This window comes from Silurus meridionalis, chromosome 5 (genome assembly GCF_014805685.1).
Source record: "Silurus meridionalis isolate SWU-2019-XX chromosome 5, ASM1480568v1, whole genome shotgun sequence".
NCBI classification, from domain to species: domain Eukaryota; kingdom Metazoa; phylum Chordata; class Actinopteri; order Siluriformes; family Siluridae; genus Silurus; species Silurus meridionalis.
Genome location: NC_060888.1, coordinates 22,499,269 through 22,517,806, shown reverse-complemented (window position 1 = coordinate 22,517,806; position 18,538 = coordinate 22,499,269). Strand labels below are relative to the sequence as shown.

The following is an 18,538-nucleotide window of genomic DNA, read 5'->3' as shown; positions in this document are numbered from 1 at the left end:
ATTTCCCACCGTGCACTGCGCGGGCAAAACAACGCACGCGCACGACACGCTCCGTCGAGCGTCTTCCAAAGATGGCGGGCGTCCCCGATCCGCTGGAAGATATGCTGTATTCCGAAGTGGACGAGAAAGCCGTCAGCGATCTTGTGGGTTCGTTAGAGTCGGAGCTCGGCGGTCAGAATAAGTCCCAGAGCGAGGCGAGGAGGTCCGGAGCAGCCGAGAGCGGAAACAGCAACTTAGGGAAAGCGCAAGCCGCTCAAGCGGGAACCGCATTGGAGGCGCGAGAGTCGGGAGCGCACAGAGTGGAGGTGAAGCGGGAGAACGGCTCCGAGAGGACACCCAGCACCAACTCCGTCTCCGTCCCTTCCACTCTGAGCTCCGCGGCGATTATGGCTACCAACCGAGTGCAGCCAAACATCACCGTAGTACCAAAGCCAGCTGTGCCGGGACTCGCAACTTCTCCCAACTGTTCAAGTGACGCAGCAGTTGTAGCATCATCCTCATCACCCTCATCATCCTCATCAGCAGCAGTTACAGATTCTCTACCCAACACCAATCACATAGCTTCAACTATCCGCCCCGTTTCCTCCAGAGCAGTGGCAGGTGAGAATGGCAGCAGTGGCTCTGTAGCTCTCCCCTCAGCTCCCACTCCTGTAGCCGGATTACAGCTCGGTGTCAATGGTGCTGTCATTAGCTCTGGCTTAGGCACCGACACCACCAACACATCCACTTCCAAAGGCACAAACGGTACTTTCCTTGCTACTTCTGTTCAGCCTAATCACATCCTCTCCCAGCCTGCGAGTGTATCAGGTACCCAGACTGTTGCCCTCCACCGACCTTCCAACATCACACCCAATCCTAGTGACCCGAAACTCGCAGCGTCTGTGAGCATCGCCCCTGACCCAGCCTCTGCGCTGACCTTTTCTAATGCCAGTCTGATCAAGACCAACCCCCAGACCCAGATTAAAACCATTGTCCCGAATCAGCTTGCCGGGTCTCCTGTAGCCGTGCGACCTCCGATGACCGGCACACTAGTGCACTCGGGGGCGGTGAGTACCCCACTTACAGTGGTCAGCTCGCCGTCAGTGCTGGTCAAGCCGGACGCAGGGCAGGCCGTGGGAATGCTGAGACCAGGTACGGCGTCTCCGGTGGTGAGCACTGTGTCTGTGCGACCCGGGGTTCCTGCAGCACCTGCGCCCAGGGCAGTGGTACCTCAAATCACAGTCAGACCTCAACAACCGACCACAATACAGTTACCACCCGGATTCACTATTCCACCGGGTAAGCAGCATTTACACTCCTACTGAAGTTCATATTTGGTGTCGGTATGACCATGATGGAGAAATTGAGATCCTGTTTCAGACTTTTAAGAGCCAGTCACCCCTTTAACTGTTTAAAATAACACAGGGTGTCACGTCGGGTGTCTTTTAGAGCCATGGAGTTCATTTAATCCAGTAATTTTTCCCACACATACACACAAAACAAATTGTTACTGAAAGATTTGTTTTGAAAAGAATCAGTTTGACACCTAATTTCTATACATTTACAAGGAGCGGCTTGAATCTTTGGGATATCCATCATATCATGATTTAAAGACTATAATCGACAGTCTAAAAGGTTTATTATAATATTTTTAGACTTCTATTCCTGACCACGTGTTGTGTTACGCAGCTTTTTTTGCTCAGTTTGTGTGCATCTTAATGAGTTGTAGCGTCTGTACTGTAGGAATGGTGCTTGTCCGGACCGAGGCAGGCCAGCTGGTGCTGGTTCCTCAGCAGGTCCTGGCCCAGGCGAAGGCTCAAAATCAGACCAAAGCGGCTCTGTCTCCTACGCCTGCGACGACCACCACCACTATCCGAGTCACCACTCCTGTGCAGCAAGTATGAGAGAAAACATTCTCAGTGTGAAAAATTCAATCGATAAAAAAAGTATTCAGATTTTTTTTTTTTTTTTGGTCAACCTCAGTTAGGGTTCAAATTACATGCACATTCTTAGATGAAGGTGCAAATAGTATTATAGTAAATAATATGTATAAAATTCTGGCTCGTAAGATCTTGGCTCTCGGGATTTCATCCTGACAATGACTTGCTTTGCAGGCACCTGTGACATCCCAAGCCATCCGACCGATTCCTCCTACACAGGCTAAAGTGGTCCAGGCTGCCAGCACTGCTGGTCCTGCTCTACAGGTACATGTCCTCTTTTATGTTTTAAATTGCTAACAATTGTACTGTATTATGTTTATTAATCCAACATCGTGAGCTCAAATCATTTTTTACTTAATGGAAAAAAACACTAAAGATCTTCAGTATTACTGATCAAACGAGGTGTGTTTTTTTTTGACTATCAATAAGTTCCTTCCGAGTTTAGTTTAAATATTCTTTATTAGGTTTTTTCTGAATATAGTCAACACGGCAGCTCTGCTCCACACAATTGTCTATTAGTTATTCAACAATGCACCAAAAAGCGCCATTTCTGCCTGTGGCCTTCAAACTATACAACCCCTCTCTCTCTGAGCACAAACAGCTGGTCCACGATATGTGTGATCTAGATAATATAGTAATAGATTTTCATGCCACACTTATAAAATGTTATTACCCGTGGCAATTATGTGCGATAATTACAGTGCAATAATTATAATAATTGTTACCATAAATTGCATAAATATCATTGTAGACTGATCTATTGTGTCATCTGTTTCACTGCTGCTACACTTTTCATTTCATTGAATATATAACTTATGTATATTTATTTACATTTTCATGTTTTTTTTTATTTTTTATTTCAGTTTAATCTTGACTTACATTTTTTTAGCTCAGGCAGATTTTCATCATCGTCTCAACCACATACAATACACAGCATTACAATACAAAATATTTAAACACTTCCTGAATGTGGACATTTTGATGGGTGCGTTTATTTTTGACTTTGCCAGCCAATCAGACGATCAGGGTATAAATCTTATTGCAGGTGAAATCCTTTGATGTTTTACTGAGAGTGTCAGCTTGGTGTTAGTTTTTTAGAGTTCATTGCTATATTGTAATATAAGGAAATATAAATACCCATATGTGTGATGGTTGTGATGATGTGTTTTGTTAGAAGACCCCATTGGTGACAGCAAGCCCTGCTCAGAAGCCCAGTGGCCCCACTGTGATCACTGCCGGAGCTCGTGTCCAAACACCAAACCAGACGATCCTGAAACCTTCACCCGCCGTCACGGCACCCGCCGCCCCCACCACGGGACTCGCCGGCCTTTCTCAGGTAAACCGTCACCCGCTTCTCTGGACTCTGCACAACATTTCATAAGAAAAAAATATCTGCTTTGTCCCAAATTGTGTTTCTTGTGGTTCTTGTACAGTCTCTTATGTAGTAGTACATTAAATGTAATCGTTTTTTTTTTGCTTTTTGTGAATTTCCAAATGATTTTGCTTCACATTGCTTTGCATTGAACCAAATGTTTACTTGTACAGTATTTATTTGTAATTTTTCTACAGACAATCCACGTGCGCAACCTTCTGCACTGTTTAGAACGGAGCTACAGTGTCACTGTGTTTACTGTTACTGTGTCTAATTGTCTCATGCTGTTATTTTTATTGTTTTCTTGCACTAAATGTTGCGCACGTGCACTTTGTGTTAGTTCTTTTGTGTAGTTCTGTTACTTTGTGTTAATTTCTGTTGTCTGACGTAGCACCTTGGTCCTGGGGAAACGTTGTTTCGTTTCACTGTGTACTGCACTGTATATGGTTGGAATGAAGATAAAGCCCACTTGACCTGATCGATTTGATGTAATGTTTCCCCCCTCGTTTGTTTTAGGAAATGCAAGAGAATGTGAAGAAGTGCAAGAATTTCTTAGCAACGTTGATCAAACTGGCATCCCATAATTCCCCTTTTCCGGAAACGTCGAAGAACGTGAAGGCACTTGTGCAGGACCTGCTGGTGAGTAGCATCGGCGGTTCCATGACATCTCTGTCTCATTTTGAGAGGGAGCGTTACAGCACTCCGATGCTCACGCATTTCTGGAGATGCAAATGTTCTACTGTAGATCTCACAACTTTCCTTCAACTGTCATTCATACAGCATATATGATCGCAATGGACATTCTATATTGAGAGAAATGTGCAATACTTGTTACATACAACGTTTAGGAACAGTTTGGACAACAGAGATTTATCACAGAAAGGCTCTTGTCCTTGTAAATTCTATTCGCTGTGCATTGTGGGGAATCCACTGCAGTAGCGTAGATTCAACGATCCAGAAGAAGAAAATTTCTGTCACTTTATCTGTATCTATATTTGGGATTTCTGCACTGTAATTTACAAGTTTCTCATGATCTCATTTCTATCGGATGTCCAGACAGAGAAAATCAAAATTTTAGGTCTTAAAAAGTCTTAAATTTACTGTTAAATAATTTTAAACTGGTCGTAATTTTCCAGTGTCCATGTAACACTATCTGTAATGCTCATTGAAATGCTCCTGCAGCACTTTAGAATGTTTTTGTTTCAGTTTCTGTGGTGTTGTAGTTCTTTCTTTTGTTAGTCCAATTATAATTTGCTTTCTTACAACTACAAATGAGACCAACATGCAACAACCAGTCAGCTGTGTGTTATTGGAGCGAATTTCACTTGGATTGTATGACAGACATACACCTGATAAAATTGTTCAGATATGGGGAAGTGCAAGTTTAGCGATACTTGGCCTGAAAAACATGAATTAAGGCCTTGGCTAAGTTGCTAACAACATATTCGTGTGTTTTTGGTCTTAAAAAGGTTTTCAAATGTTTTGATCTGACTTTGTGGTAGTTGGTAGCTCAGTGGTGAAGATGTCGCTCCCACTGCTGGGCTCTAGTGCAAGGCCCTTAACCTTCAATGCCACAGAATTTTATGCATGTGATAAATATAAGTCACTCAGGATAAGAGTGTCTGCTAAATGCCATAAATGTGAATGTCCAGTAATCCCCATTCTGTGAAACACTGTTTAATTCTGAACAGGATGACAAAATTGAGCCTGAGGAATTTACGAATCGCCTGCAGACGGAGCTGAAGTCGTCTCCTCAGCCCTACCTCATCCCCTTTCTGAAGGTAATGTCCCCAAACCTGTCTCTTCCTCCACTGAGCTATAGATTAAAGAAGAACGGGAGACTTGTTCTCTGATCATTAGTGTTATCGTTAGCTGATAATCGGGTCGCGATTTGGTTGAACAAGAAACCATTTGATAATTTGTCACTGAGTTTTTCATGCATGCATGCGTTCTGGAGCACTGATGGGTTTTTATGTATTGGTGATTATTTTAGCATAACGGTGTAACAGGTGCCTCGTAGGATACATGATAATGAAGGCTCTTGAATCTTTTAGAAAATGAAACCGAAAGTCACAGCATGTGGTTACAGCAGGGACCAAAACTCCGACTCACTTCTGGAAGAATTCACTTGCCGAGTGTAATTAGTACAGAATCTGTGAATATTCTCATATACATTTTTATATTAAAAATCGTGCTTACAATTTCTAATGTTTGTTTAGTTTAAAGTTGCATCCATGAATGAAGTTATATATATTATAGTAGTCGCCCTCATCACCGGCATCTTTGGTTTCTCCCTGTTGAAGTGAGACAGAAACCTTCTTTGTTCTGAAGCCATAGTGGAAATCTTACTATCTCACAACACTGACACTGGAGACTCCTTCCATATGTTGTTCATATTGCTTAGAAAGAGTGCTTTAATATAAACACGCGATGTGCAGCTGCATTTCTGCTGTAGAAAGATTTTCAGCACTTTCTGACAATTCGGATGATGATAATGAATGATGCAAGTTAGACCCTAGCTAGCATTGCATTAGGTCACGACTATCAGAGTTTCAGTAGTCTAGAGTTAAAACATTTTGCACTTCCTGTTTTTAAATTTCGCTTTGGTCCAGTTCGGAATAAATGATACTTGAATAAAATCAATGAAGTTTTTGGAAAAAGTTAAATTATTGTATAAAAGCTTTATTTGTGGAAGTCCATTCGTGTTTTTCAAAATAATCTTAAATTTTGATTTGTTTGGCCACAGAACAGTTTTTCACTTTGCTTCAGTACATTTTAAGTGAGCTTTGGCCCATAGAAGGTGGTGGCATTTATTGATCATGTTCACATATGGCTTCTTCTGTGTACGATAAAGATTTAACCTGCATTTGTGAAAGACTCGGCGAACTGTGTTCACAGATAACGATTTCTGGAGGTGCTTTCGAGCCCATGCAGCGATTTCCATTCGAAAATTGTGACCGTTTTTAATGCGGTGCAACCTAATGGCCCAGAGATGATGGGGATTTTTTTTTCTTCACACTTGTTCCTTGAGATTTCTTCAGATTCTCAGAACCTTTTCATTATGTACTGTATTTGATGAGATATTGAAATTCTTTTCAATTTTATGGTGAGGAACATTATTCTAAAATTGTCCCAAAAATTGTAGCCACAGTTTTTCACAGATTGGTAAAGCTCTGCCCATCTGTACTTCCTAGAGACTCTGGCTATGTCTACACTAATCCGGATCAATTTGAAAACAGTGTTTTTAGTTTAAAAACGCTCTGTGCCCACTCTCGTTTCCAAAAGTTGCTCATCCACAAACAAACGCCTGGAAACGCTTAGGTCCCTGTACTGCGCATGAGCGAAACGTAGGATTCGGCTCACGTCATTTCTGCCTGCCGTTTTTATTTCTCGTTGCAATAACTAAAAATGCACCATCGTTTTAAAAAGCTATGTTTTCGTATGAGTAAAAGCGCTGTTCCTCAGTCCTTACCGTTCCAGCCCTTTGTTGCCCTGTTCGTGTTGAAAAATAATTGCATTCTGTTTAATTATATATATTTTGCATCGCGTCCTATCTCTTTTGGAACTGGGGTTGTACAATGTTCTCTGGAAATGATAAATGTACAGAGGTCCTGATGTCTAAAAGTTGGCGTCATTTAACAAGCTAACAGTTTATACTGTGTAGTGGCAGTGTTTATGGGGTCAGTACAACAATGCTGCCTTTGTTTACAATAATTATCATTCTGTAAATCTTTTCACCTAATCAAGCCGATCACTTTCTCAGTACACACGATGGGGAGTGTTAGAGTTGGGAACAGAAACACAGGCCGTGTTTACATGGTGATGTGTGGTCACCCTGTGCTTACACTAATTCAGACGTGAGGAAGCAATGCAGATGGGGATGCATGTTTAATGTCACCTTCGTCAGGGCTTTGATGGTGCATGTCTGTATACTGATCAGGCATAACATTCTGATCACTTACTCAATGTAGTGTTGGTCCCCCTTTTGCCCCAAAACAATTCTGACCCGTTGAGCGTTAACATCATTACCTTATTCAGCAATTTGATAATCAGTGTACTTCACTCACCGCTCTTTGTTATAATGCCATAATGTTATGCCTGATCCGTGTATGATTTGTATTCCGATCTGAATGGTTATTTGTAGTAAGAGTGAATTGTAGTAATTGTTAAAGTAATCGCGAGTAAAAGGATCGTGTGTGTGTGTTCGTGTGTGTGTGTGTGTTCGTGTGTGTGTGTGTGTTCGTGTGTGTTCGTGTGTGTGTGTGTGTGTGCGCGCATGTGTATACAGAAAAGCCTACCTGCTCTCCGCATGACGCTGTTGAGCTCACAGCAGTCTCTGACCCAGCTCGCTCAAACCTCCAGCCCCCTGACTGTGAGCGCCATTAAGGCTCCGCCCCCACGCTCTCTCGCCACCGCAATGCCTACTGTCCGCCCCACCGTCACACAGGACCAAGCTGCCGTGGTGGTACTACACATAAACGTTACCTATACAGAAATTATGAATGTAAGTAAAGCATGCAAACAGTCACTATAAATATATATATATTTTTTGTCCCACCTGAAGGCTGTGAAGAGGACAGCAGCACAGACGGGTCCAGTTCGGATGCCCGTAGTGATCACTCAGTCAGTCCGGCCTCAAGGTGTGTGAGTTTTCCTACTGATGACTGAAGAGTTTTGGGAGACTGGTGAGTGAATCTGCAGCTGTATGTTGTAGTTATTGGGAGTAATGCAGTGTGTGTTTCGTGTTTTGCAGGAGCTGTATTGAGAGGGCCAGCGGTACAGGTGAGGGGCCCAATGGGCATCGCCATGCAGGCTACAGCCAATCAGAGACAGAAGGTGAACGACCCAGGAGGTGGAACTTTTAGGTACTTGTGCTAAATGCCGGATGTGTGTATGTGCACCGTGCGTGTGTGTGTGTGTGTGTGTGTGTGTGTGTGTGTGTGTGTGTGTGTGTGCGTGAATGAGTTTCTGACCGTTACCGCCCGCTCCCACAACGTGCAATTTTTGTGTCCACTCCCACGTGCACCCGCAATCATTCTTTCAGCTTATAAAGATTGTGTAAAAATATACACAAACGTTAGGGTTATGATTAACTTTTAAGCCTTAAAAACTTATAAAGCACTTTCAAACGAAACATTACAACTAGCGCCGTCTGCGGGATGGTGGTACACACGCCCACAGCAAAGCTAAAACCACCCAATCACATGACATTTCTGTTGGGTTCTGTGGGACCCCAATCCCAGTCCAGCTCTCGATATCACGCGAATGTGTTCGTTACATAGAAATTAACACCACTGTGCTATAAGTGTGTTTTTATTTATTTATTTTTTATTTATTTTATTTTTTACTTTTTTCCAGACTCGGCTGAAAAACATGCTGGTTAAAGGAAATGTTGATGCTGATTTAAAAAAAAAAAAAAAAGGTCCCTCACCCAGAACACACACTGTAACCGTAGCGACGCTTTTAACAGTCCTACCTACAGCTAATTAACCTCCCTAGCTTACTATATAGATTAGATTTCTTATCAGCAGTGAAGATTTAAACCCTGCTGATGAGCCAAGAAGGCTTTTATTGTCATTTCAGCTCTATACAGTAGAGTTACACAGTGAAACAAGTGTTCATGTCCGATGTGCCCCATAAAACAAGGTGCCCCATTAAAAAAAAAAAAAAAAAACTAGGACACTATATAAAGTATACATGACATTTAGTGCAAACTCTCCAAAACAGTGAGATGTACATTTGTACAAAAGATTTTCTTCATTTATTATTAATACCCAATCCTCATGGGTATATAAATGTCATTGGTGCATAAGAGGTTGTAATAAATGACACGTTTTATCTCATATAGTGAACAGAGAATTTTTGTGTTGATTTTTGGTTACTTATTTTTGTCATTTTGTTGGGGTTTTTTGTGCAGCTACACAATACTTCTCAAATGTGAGAAAGTGTGCGATGTGAGTAAATAGCAAGTTTAGGTTTCCTTCATGTGCACTTGTGGTTAAAGGGGAAGTGACTCAAAGTGGTTTTGGTGAGAGATGACCTGTGGAGTGTGTACATTTAAAGTGAGACGAGCATTCCTGTGAGCAATTCAGCCAGCCAGAATTTATACCTCTGTCTGTTTCTTGGCATGTCAATCAACGGATGATTTGTCACGTTACGTGTGTGTGTGTGTGTGTGTGTGTGTGTGTGTGTGTGTGTGTGTGTGTGTGTGTGTGTGTGTGTGTGTGTGTGTAAGAATAAAAAAGAGACTTTTATTGTTGGCTCTTGAACACTGATAATTGCACTACCTCCTGTCTTGCGTTTCATTAAAGGGTCTGTTTTAAGCCAATAGTTTTTGCATTAATTAGGTGGTACCCTGGTGGTCGAGTGGTTAGGATGCGGTGCTCTCACCGCTGCCCGGGTTCGATCCCCGGTCAGGGAACCGACCCCAGCCATTAGGGTTGCACAAGCCAGTGCACTCTTAGTGCCGGTCTCAAGCCTGAATAAATGTGGAGGGTTGCGTTAGGAAGGGCATCCAGCGTAAAAACGTGCCAAATCGGACATGCGGATCATGAATACGGATGATCCGCTGTGGCGACCCCTAATGGGAGAAGTTGAAAGAAAGAAAGAAAGTTTCTGCATTGATTAAGTTCGTGTCTTTATAACTGAGGCCACTAGGGGGCAGCACGTCACTGAGGGTTTTCTAGCAGTGATCAAACAGCAATCACAAACACATGTACTGGATGAATAATTCTCAGGGCTAAGAGTTTTTTATTATTATTTATTTAAAGAAATTAGTTTTTGAGTACAGTTATAGTTTATGCAGAGCTCTTAATTCAGACTGCAGTTTTTATTTCTTTGAAGTTAGATGTGACTCGGGGCAACGTAACGATCCTGTATGTGATGTATTTCAGGGATGATGATGACATCAACGACGTGGCCTCCATGGCCGGCGTGAACCTTAATGAGGAGAACGCACGTATTTTAGCCACGGGCTCGGAGCTGGTGGGCACACAGATCCGCTCCTGCAAAGACGAAACGTTCCTGCCGGCTAATCTGCTCCACAAGCGCATCCTCGAGATCGGTAAGGAAACCCCAACGTCATTAATATACGCATTAATTCATTAAGGAGCACTTTATATATAATATATTTAATTAGGGCTGTCAATCGATTAAAATATTTACTCACGATTAATCGCATAATTGTCAGGAGTTAACTCGTGATTAATTGCAACTGAACCGCACATTTTTATCTGTTTTAAATGTACCTTAAATTAATACTTTTTCAAGTTTTTGATGCACTAATTAACATGGCCATGACAAATGTTAATGCTTTATGCAAATAAATGTTAATTATTAGTGAAACAAAACTCAACATAGAGCATGAAGACAATATTCTCGTAAACGTTTAAAACTAATTGGATTGTTTTAAATGACACATCACCAGGACACCAAACGGAACTTTTACCATGTTTCCACACGGACAGTTAATGAGGTGACACCAGAGAAACTGTACCTCTTCTAACTTTCATACGAATTACATAATCAGAGAATTAGTTTATTTAAAAGTAGACATTTCAAGCTTCCTTTCTATAAATATAACTGTCTGTGAGGCCAATTTTCACTGAGATACAGGTTGTTATATTTGTGTCAGTGAAGAGAAGGGACAGAGACGGCAGATAGCGCCCCCTGTCTGTTTTGTTTATTTTACAAAAGCACAGCGTTTTGTTATTGAGTGAATGCAAATAAAATTAGAAAGTTTACAGATTCGAATGCTGTATTGCCGTGCTGCATTGAAGGTAAAATTCCGCTTCTTTTATATTTATTTATTTATATCATTAATAAAAATGGTTAAACAGAAATACTGCATTAATCACGCATTAATAAAATCAGTGCCGTTAAAATGAATTTGCGTTAACACGTTATTAGTGTGGTAATTTTGACAGCCCTTTTTATATATATATATATATATATATATATATATATATATATATATATATATATATATATATATATATATATACATACATACATACATACATACACACACACACACACACACACACACACACACACACACACACACACGTTTCTACATCATAATGACTGGAGCCTGGAGCTGCTGATACACACAGATGAGACAATAATTCTGCCTCCCTGAGCATTAAGATCGAATTAAATTGTTTCCACTGAGCCGAAGGTGAACCATTTTTATGCAGAACATCCAGGAGAGTTCACACAAAAAGGTGCATCAGTGGCTTTGAAAGAACATCTTACCGATGCCCATCCAGAGTATTAACACCCACCTATAATAAGACTGCAGGAAGTCACTCCAGAGACTGACTCAAGCCCCAGACACAGTACAATGTAGAAACAGTACACTGTACAAAGTACAGTGTTTGTACTGTGCATAAAAGGCCATTTTAGTTCCCTGTATAGTTTTTATCCTGTTGGTGTGCTGCAGTTCGGCGTTGTATCAATTCCACAGCTGAAGTTTTTGCTACACTTTAATGAGCCTCTGTCAGATGTTCACTTTCTCTTCTCCTGTTCATATTGTTGAATCCTTGCAATCCTTGAATCCTCCTCACCTCGATTCTTAATGGTGAGAATTTGATGAATACGTTTCTGTTAATAACGGTACAGTCAGGATTCCAGATGTGCCAGAGGTTCAGGATGTAAGAGCCACATATTTGAGGAAAAACAGCAAATATTTCTAGGCTCTATATTTAACACAAAAGTAGAATAATGCACTGTAGTACAAAATGATTCGCTAATATTATATTGGTATAATATTCATTAAAAATAAATCATAATTAGAATTATTATAAAAAATAAATGATAATAAATAAATGTAATACATTCTATATCTAATATACACACGCGATGTGATGCATGTACAGTATTTTAATAGCTGTAACCTTTTTTCAATAATACTTTAAGTGTAGTTATAAGTAATGCATGTGTATGATTATAATAAATAAGGATTTAATGCATTTATTGTTTTATTTAAATTGGCAAAGCTCAACAAAATGTTTGACAGATAATTATAACACAATCTTTATTCATAATGTAAAAAAAAAATCAAATAAATAAAAAAATGATATACCCCTGAATGTGGAAGTTTAAAATAACAAACTAGTTCAAATATACTTTAATACATTTCTGTGTTTTCAAACATTCAAAGCAGTAATACTTTATAGAATTTTAAAAGAAAACCAAAACTTTTTTAAAGGTTTGCAAGACAGATGCTCGTTTCTCTTCAGATGCTTTGTAGCATTAAATGTAACTATAAATGGATAAGAAGTACAGTAGTTATTAATAAACGTGTGGAGGGTCAGTGGGCTACTGAAAAAAATGGTGTTAACAATAAACCTGCTTACCATCAGCTCAGTGTAGATCAGCATCAGCTCATTTTTTTTCCATCGCAGTGTTTTATTTTCTCTAAAAGCCTCTCGGACCGGCGCAGCATCAGAGTGTATCGCTAGTGACACAGTGCAAATAATCTCGCTAATCACGTGCATCGCCTCAACACGGTTATTGAGGCGTCACGCTATACAAGTTGTGACGTCCTACACTAACCCCGAATGCTCCCCGCTCACCTGTGTTTAGCCCTCATTTAGTCCACTAAACTTCTAATGCACTTCTGCTGTCCTCTCGCTCCCTCTCCCACTCTAATGAGTGCTCGGTGTAGCGAGGCTCAGGCATCCTCAGGCTGCGTATGAATACTTTATGGGCCTCCCTCTGATGCCTCTCTGTCAGTTTGTCATGTGTGCCGGACCACGAGAGAGCCCGCGGCCGTCTTCCCGACAAGGTCGCCTCCACAAAACGTGCACTACATGCTCTCAGTGAGTCAAGCAGCGATGAGAGAAGAAACGGATTACAACATGTATTACACATTCACACACGTGTTACCTGTTTGTCCACAAAAGTGAACCATCGGCGAAGCCAAAAAGAACACTTTCTGAATTATAAATCAAAGTTTACTCTCCACGTTTGTGAATAAATGATCACCGATTATCTTAATAGAATTGATGGGAGTTCTCGAAATTGGGCTTAATTGTTTTATAACCGTTTTGAATAGAAAAACATAAACACTGTAATAACAGTAATGAAGATGACTAGAGGAGGCCTGCAAGGCTCACTCACAGTATTCTCCACAAGGTGGAGCTGTTACTCAAGTAGTTTTATAGATGTACAGTTCTGGAAACTTTTCCACAGTGCGCAACAGGTTCAGTGATATTCCATCCTACTCAGATTATACAGTATGTACGGAGGGCGGAAGGAGCAAAGGAAGAGAGAGAGATGATTTTTAGATGAAAAACAACTCATACTTTAATTCATCCTATCTCTTGTGTTATATAAGCACTCATTATATCTGGTCTGCATTTCTTTCAATTACAGTATTATAATTCTTTACTTCTGTTCTAATAACCTCCACTCTTCTGTGAAGATGCTCCACTAGATTTTGAAGTGTGCTTGTGGTGATTTGTGATCATTAGGCTACAAGGGTCTTAGTAAAATCAGGTACTGCTGGAGGGTGAGGAGGACTGGGGTGCGTTCCAGTCAGAAAAACACAACAAATACACATAAATCATATTTAAATTACAGACACCAGACAAATGCGTTGTTGTCACATGACATCAATTGTCAAAGGTTTGCGTCCTAAAGACACAAGCTATTGAACAACAAACTTCTGTAAAGAGTTTAGAGTTAAGCTGTTGGTCATTAATACATTCAAAGATATAATTACAATAAACTATAAAAAGATGTAACATATTTACATGTACATTTATGCAAATGCTTTGATTCGTTAAAAGAAAAATAAAACAGTTGCTGAGATGTGAGGAGTGCACTCACGTTTGTGCGATACTGTAAATGTATCTGTGTCCAAATCAATTTCTTCTCCTCTGTCAGCCAGAGTGGAATGAAAAAAACGCTATTAAATCCATATATATCTGAGCTTGTGCAGTTTGCTACGGATGCGGTTCTTGAGCTCTGACTAGCACGCTTTCTGACCATCCAATTGAAGGACGTGAAAATGCAGACGTAACTGGACGCTTGCTAGGGGGCACAAATCGCAGTCTGATTGTTTAAGCCAATGGCTTTAATCATTTTTACTCATTTTTTACAGAACCCAGCCGTTAAGGTTTACAGGTTTCAAAGGTGTTTGTACAAAAAAAGCAGATGTTTTGGTTTTTAGTCTGACACAACATTTAGTGTGCTTTAATAACACTCAATGCTTTAACCTTTAATATGTTGATGATCTACAAACGTTTGTCTGCATCTCAGCTGGTCAGTGGTGTGAGGTGTGAACAGACACACTGCAGCAGAACGTGATGATCAAAGATTTCTCTTGTTCTTAGAAGTCATGTCAAGCTGTTTAACTCTTTCCCTTTAGCATTTGCAGGTGTTAATCGGTTCTCTCTCGCTCTTTTTCCCTGCTTTCACTTTTTCTTCTCACTCTTGCTTTTTCTTTTCCAATCTCCCTTTCTTTCTCTCTCTTTCTCCCATTTTTCTACATATTTTTCTATTTCCTCTCTGTTTCTCTTTCCTTCTGTCTTTCACTCTCTTTCTCTTTTTCCTCTCTCTCCCCACTCTATCTTTATCTTTTTCCTCTCTCTCTCTCTTTCTCTCTCTCTCTGCAGCACGTGGGTTTGGTGTGAACGAGGTGTTTGCAGACGTGGTGAGTTTGGTGTCCAACGCCACTGAGGCCAGGCTCCGCGCCACGCTGGAAAACGTCTCTGCGCTCGCGCGACACCGAACCGACCCCTGCAAGGTAGGAGCCAATCAGAGTCCTGCGATATGTGGGCGTGTCCGAGTGATCCGTACGAGCACGTTATTCAGATTTAGTCCACTGATCAAATATTCATTTTGGAAGCAGTGGAATCGCTGTCCGTTAGGGGCGTAACAGTACACAACATTCACGTTCCAGAACATTTTCAATACGGTTAGAGGAAGAAATACAAGACATAAAATTAACGCAGTTTATTATTATTAACATTTGTGAACATCAACAGTTTACATTGTTAAAACAAATTTAAATAAAATGCCTGCTTAGTTAAATAATGTGTATATTTTATAATATTTTATAAAAAATGTAATGTAGATAGAATTAATTCATGCGATACACTTTATTATATTGATTAATCAAATAAAGTTTCACATATTAAATTGATTAAATTACAATTTTTATCAATGAAAAACAATTTAATTACGTGTGTGTGTGTGTGTGTGTGTGTGTGTGTGTATATATATATATATATATATATATATATATATATATATATATATATATATATATATACACATATGTCTGTGTTTTACATTTAATATTACATTTTTTAAAAGTTTGTTCTGCATAACTCTTCTACTAATTTCAGCACACTAACAAATGTCTTCATTCATTCACTCCCTCGATATGTGGAATTGTGCAAATCTCTTTTTTTCTCTCTGTTCCTCCATTTGTCATCCTTCTGTGTTGTATGGAAGCCTGGTTCCACCACATAAAAAAAAAAGTTTGCCCAATTGCGACTTAATTTCTCGTAAACATCCAACATTTCTGGTGCATCCACCGGTAACCATGTTGTGGGCCTGAAGTTTGAAGCTGTTGGTGTATGAACGAGGCTCTGCTTCATCTGTCTTATTCCGTCTCCCATAGAGCTGAATGTTAGACAGAGTTCTCTTCAGGGATTCAAGGTTTAGTTTCAATGCAATTTTACTGATTGTAGCCTGTTTTATTTTCATGTGTTTCATGTGCTGCCAGATTGGCTAAAATAAAGTCGGAATGGCAAGAAATAAAGTCTGCATTAGGCAAACTTTTGAATGTGGCGGAATTGGTCTTCCATAGCGTTTACCTGTACAGAGCGCTTCCTAGTTTAGCAGGTGGTGCATCAGTAATAATGGTCTGTGTGGAAACACAGTGCTCTTTGTGTAGTTAAATGGACTAAACAAAACTACGAGGCAAATAATTTGCCTTTATGCATTGTTGTAATTAATTTACTTCAGGCCTACTTAATACGTTCCTGAGGTAACTCAGTTTAGCTTTGTTCCACACGTGAAAAGGATTGCATTCGTTACATGATATATATGTACACCAAACCGAAATGCTCAAAAGTAGCTTTATAAATCCGTGTTAATTATAACAGCAGCTTGAACAGTAGCACTGCCTGTAATCTTACTCGTTCCAATGTTGCGTTTGTGTTGGGATTTTTCTTCGTGTCATTTTGAGGGAAGTCAGACATCAGGAGTTTGTGAATCTTTTTTTTTTTATTTTTTTTATTATTATTAGATTTATACTTATGAAATATCTGAGAAAAGCAACCCGTGACACAAAGATCAGAATTCTGCAGTGACTTGAGGTATCGCGTTCTAAACTTTCTACAATAAACACTGTCACTTCCCCTGTCATAACAGCAGCTGTGTTAATGATCTCACCCCGAGAAGCGTTTCAAACATATTCATTTATCAGTATAGGAAAATTATTTAAATTACAATTTACTGGTAGACATCAAGGGGAAAAAAAATTCCCTTGGGTGTGTGTGTGAGACAAGCTGAGAGTATTGTTTTGTAGTTAGTTTATAGTTTAGCACTTGATGGAAAGAAAAGTGCCGAGAGGGTTGAGTCATTTACCTGCTATTCTAAAAGCGGGGCACACTTGAGCAGTGACAGGAAAACTTGCCCTACCAGCAAGCACAGCTGCAACACACACACACAGATCTAGAGCGAAGTTTGATGAGAGGCAGAGAGCACTGCTGCTACCAGGCTACAGCTTCAGAAGTGTGTGTGTGTGTATTCGTGTTCGTTCCGTTGTGCGCTGCCTTGCTTTGGTCCTTATACCACTTTAAGTGGGAAGTAAGAACAGAGCCTTGGCAGCGAGTGTGTCAGGGGCTGCCTCGGAGATGCTCAGCGAAACAAACAATTATCCCATTAACTCAGGGTGACCTACTAACTTCTCCTCACTTCAGTCGCACACGCGAGAAATCAGCAAAAAGTTTGGAGCAGAAGTTTAGACGTCAGATGAAAGGGCAGCGCAGCACGATGTGGAGGTGGAGTGTGTGCATGATGATAAGGATGTTTTTCCCTGCTCCAGGATGAAGAGCACCACGAGCAGACGTCAGATGTGAGGACGCAGCTGAAGTTCTTCGAGCAGCTGGAGAAGATGGAGAAGCAGCGCAAAGACGACGAGGAGCGAGAGATCCTTCTGAAAGTGGCCAAAGTAGGTTCTGCTCCTCACGCACGTCTCCAGCCCGAGATGGAAATCGGCATCCTGTTATCATTTCTGTTCTTTAATTAATATGGTGTTTGATAAGTTTTCTCAAAGGTGATTGTAGATTTTTGGAGGAACCTCCAATGTCAGGGTTTTGTTCCGCTCAATGGAAAGATCTAATTTTACATTTTCCAGCATGAGAACTAACAAATGGATGTTGTTTATATCTGCTACATGGTATGGTCAAGTATGTGGATGCATGATCTTTACAAACAAAAGTGGGCCTTCACCAAATCATAGTTTGAAGCACGTACAGTGTGCAGTGCACTCAAGGTATTCAGACCTCTTTATTTTTTTTTAAATGCACTTCATACTTCTGTCATTCTGAAGCAGACACCAAATTTCCTTTTTCATTGTTAAATTATTTTTTAAAAAGAAAAAACTTAAGTGTCTCACTGATTTAATTATTGAGACCTTTTCACAATGATGAAATGGAGCTCTGGTGTATACCATAACTCTCGGTCTATAGAGATGTTTCTACACTTTGAATGAAGTCTAGTTGTGGCAAATTCAATTGATGAGCATGGTTTGGGACGAAACACAGCTGTTTATATGAGGTCTAACAGCTGGATATATTAAAGTATCATAGCAAAAAAACAATCATGAAGTCAAAGAATCTGGATGCAGAGCTTAGAAACAGCTTTGTGTCGGGGCAAATAAACATTTCTGCTGAATTAAAGGTTCCTACGAGCAGAGTGGCCTCGGTAATGCTCAAAATGTAAGAGGTATGGAACAACCAGGATCTTGGCAATCTGGCAAAAAAAAAACCTTGGTGGCCAGAAATCGATTGTCACTCTGGTTGAGCTCCAGAGATGATTTGTGGATATTAGGAAACATACGGAAGGTCAACCCTCACATGACGGATCTGGCCAGAGAGATGCATCTCTTCAGTGCATAATGATCCTAAAAAAATTTCTAAAAGGTTTGGAAATGTATTTACATATACAGCGTAGCTGAAGTTTGGAAACACCTATTCTGTTATCGTTTTTAAGAGACAACAAA

At 40.3% G+C, this 18,538-nt stretch overlaps 1 protein-coding gene across 1 annotated transcript in view; it reads left to right on the top strand.

Annotated features, from left to right (window-relative positions):
- Positions 1-18,538, top strand: part of si:dkey-219c3.2 (transcription initiation factor TFIID subunit 4) — a 46,521-nt gene continuing 27,983 nt past the window's right edge. The window contains exons 1-12 of the mRNA XM_046849932.1: positions 1-1,278; positions 1,723-1,877; positions 2,094-2,183; positions 3,094-3,255; positions 3,808-3,930; positions 4,983-5,072; positions 7,580-7,756; positions 7,856-7,931; positions 8,045-8,156; positions 10,185-10,354; positions 14,916-15,046; positions 17,360-17,485. Of these exons, the coding sequence (XP_046705888.1) occupies positions 72-1,278; positions 1,723-1,877; positions 2,094-2,183; positions 3,094-3,255; positions 3,808-3,930; positions 4,983-5,072; positions 7,580-7,756; positions 7,856-7,931; positions 8,045-8,156; positions 10,185-10,354; positions 14,916-15,046; positions 17,360-17,485 (2,619 nt within the window). The 5' untranslated portion in view covers positions 1-71. The remainder of the gene's footprint in view (positions 1,279-1,722; positions 1,878-2,093; positions 2,184-3,093; positions 3,256-3,807; positions 3,931-4,982; positions 5,073-7,579; positions 7,757-7,855; positions 7,932-8,044; positions 8,157-10,184; positions 10,355-14,915; positions 15,047-17,359; positions 17,486-18,538) is intronic.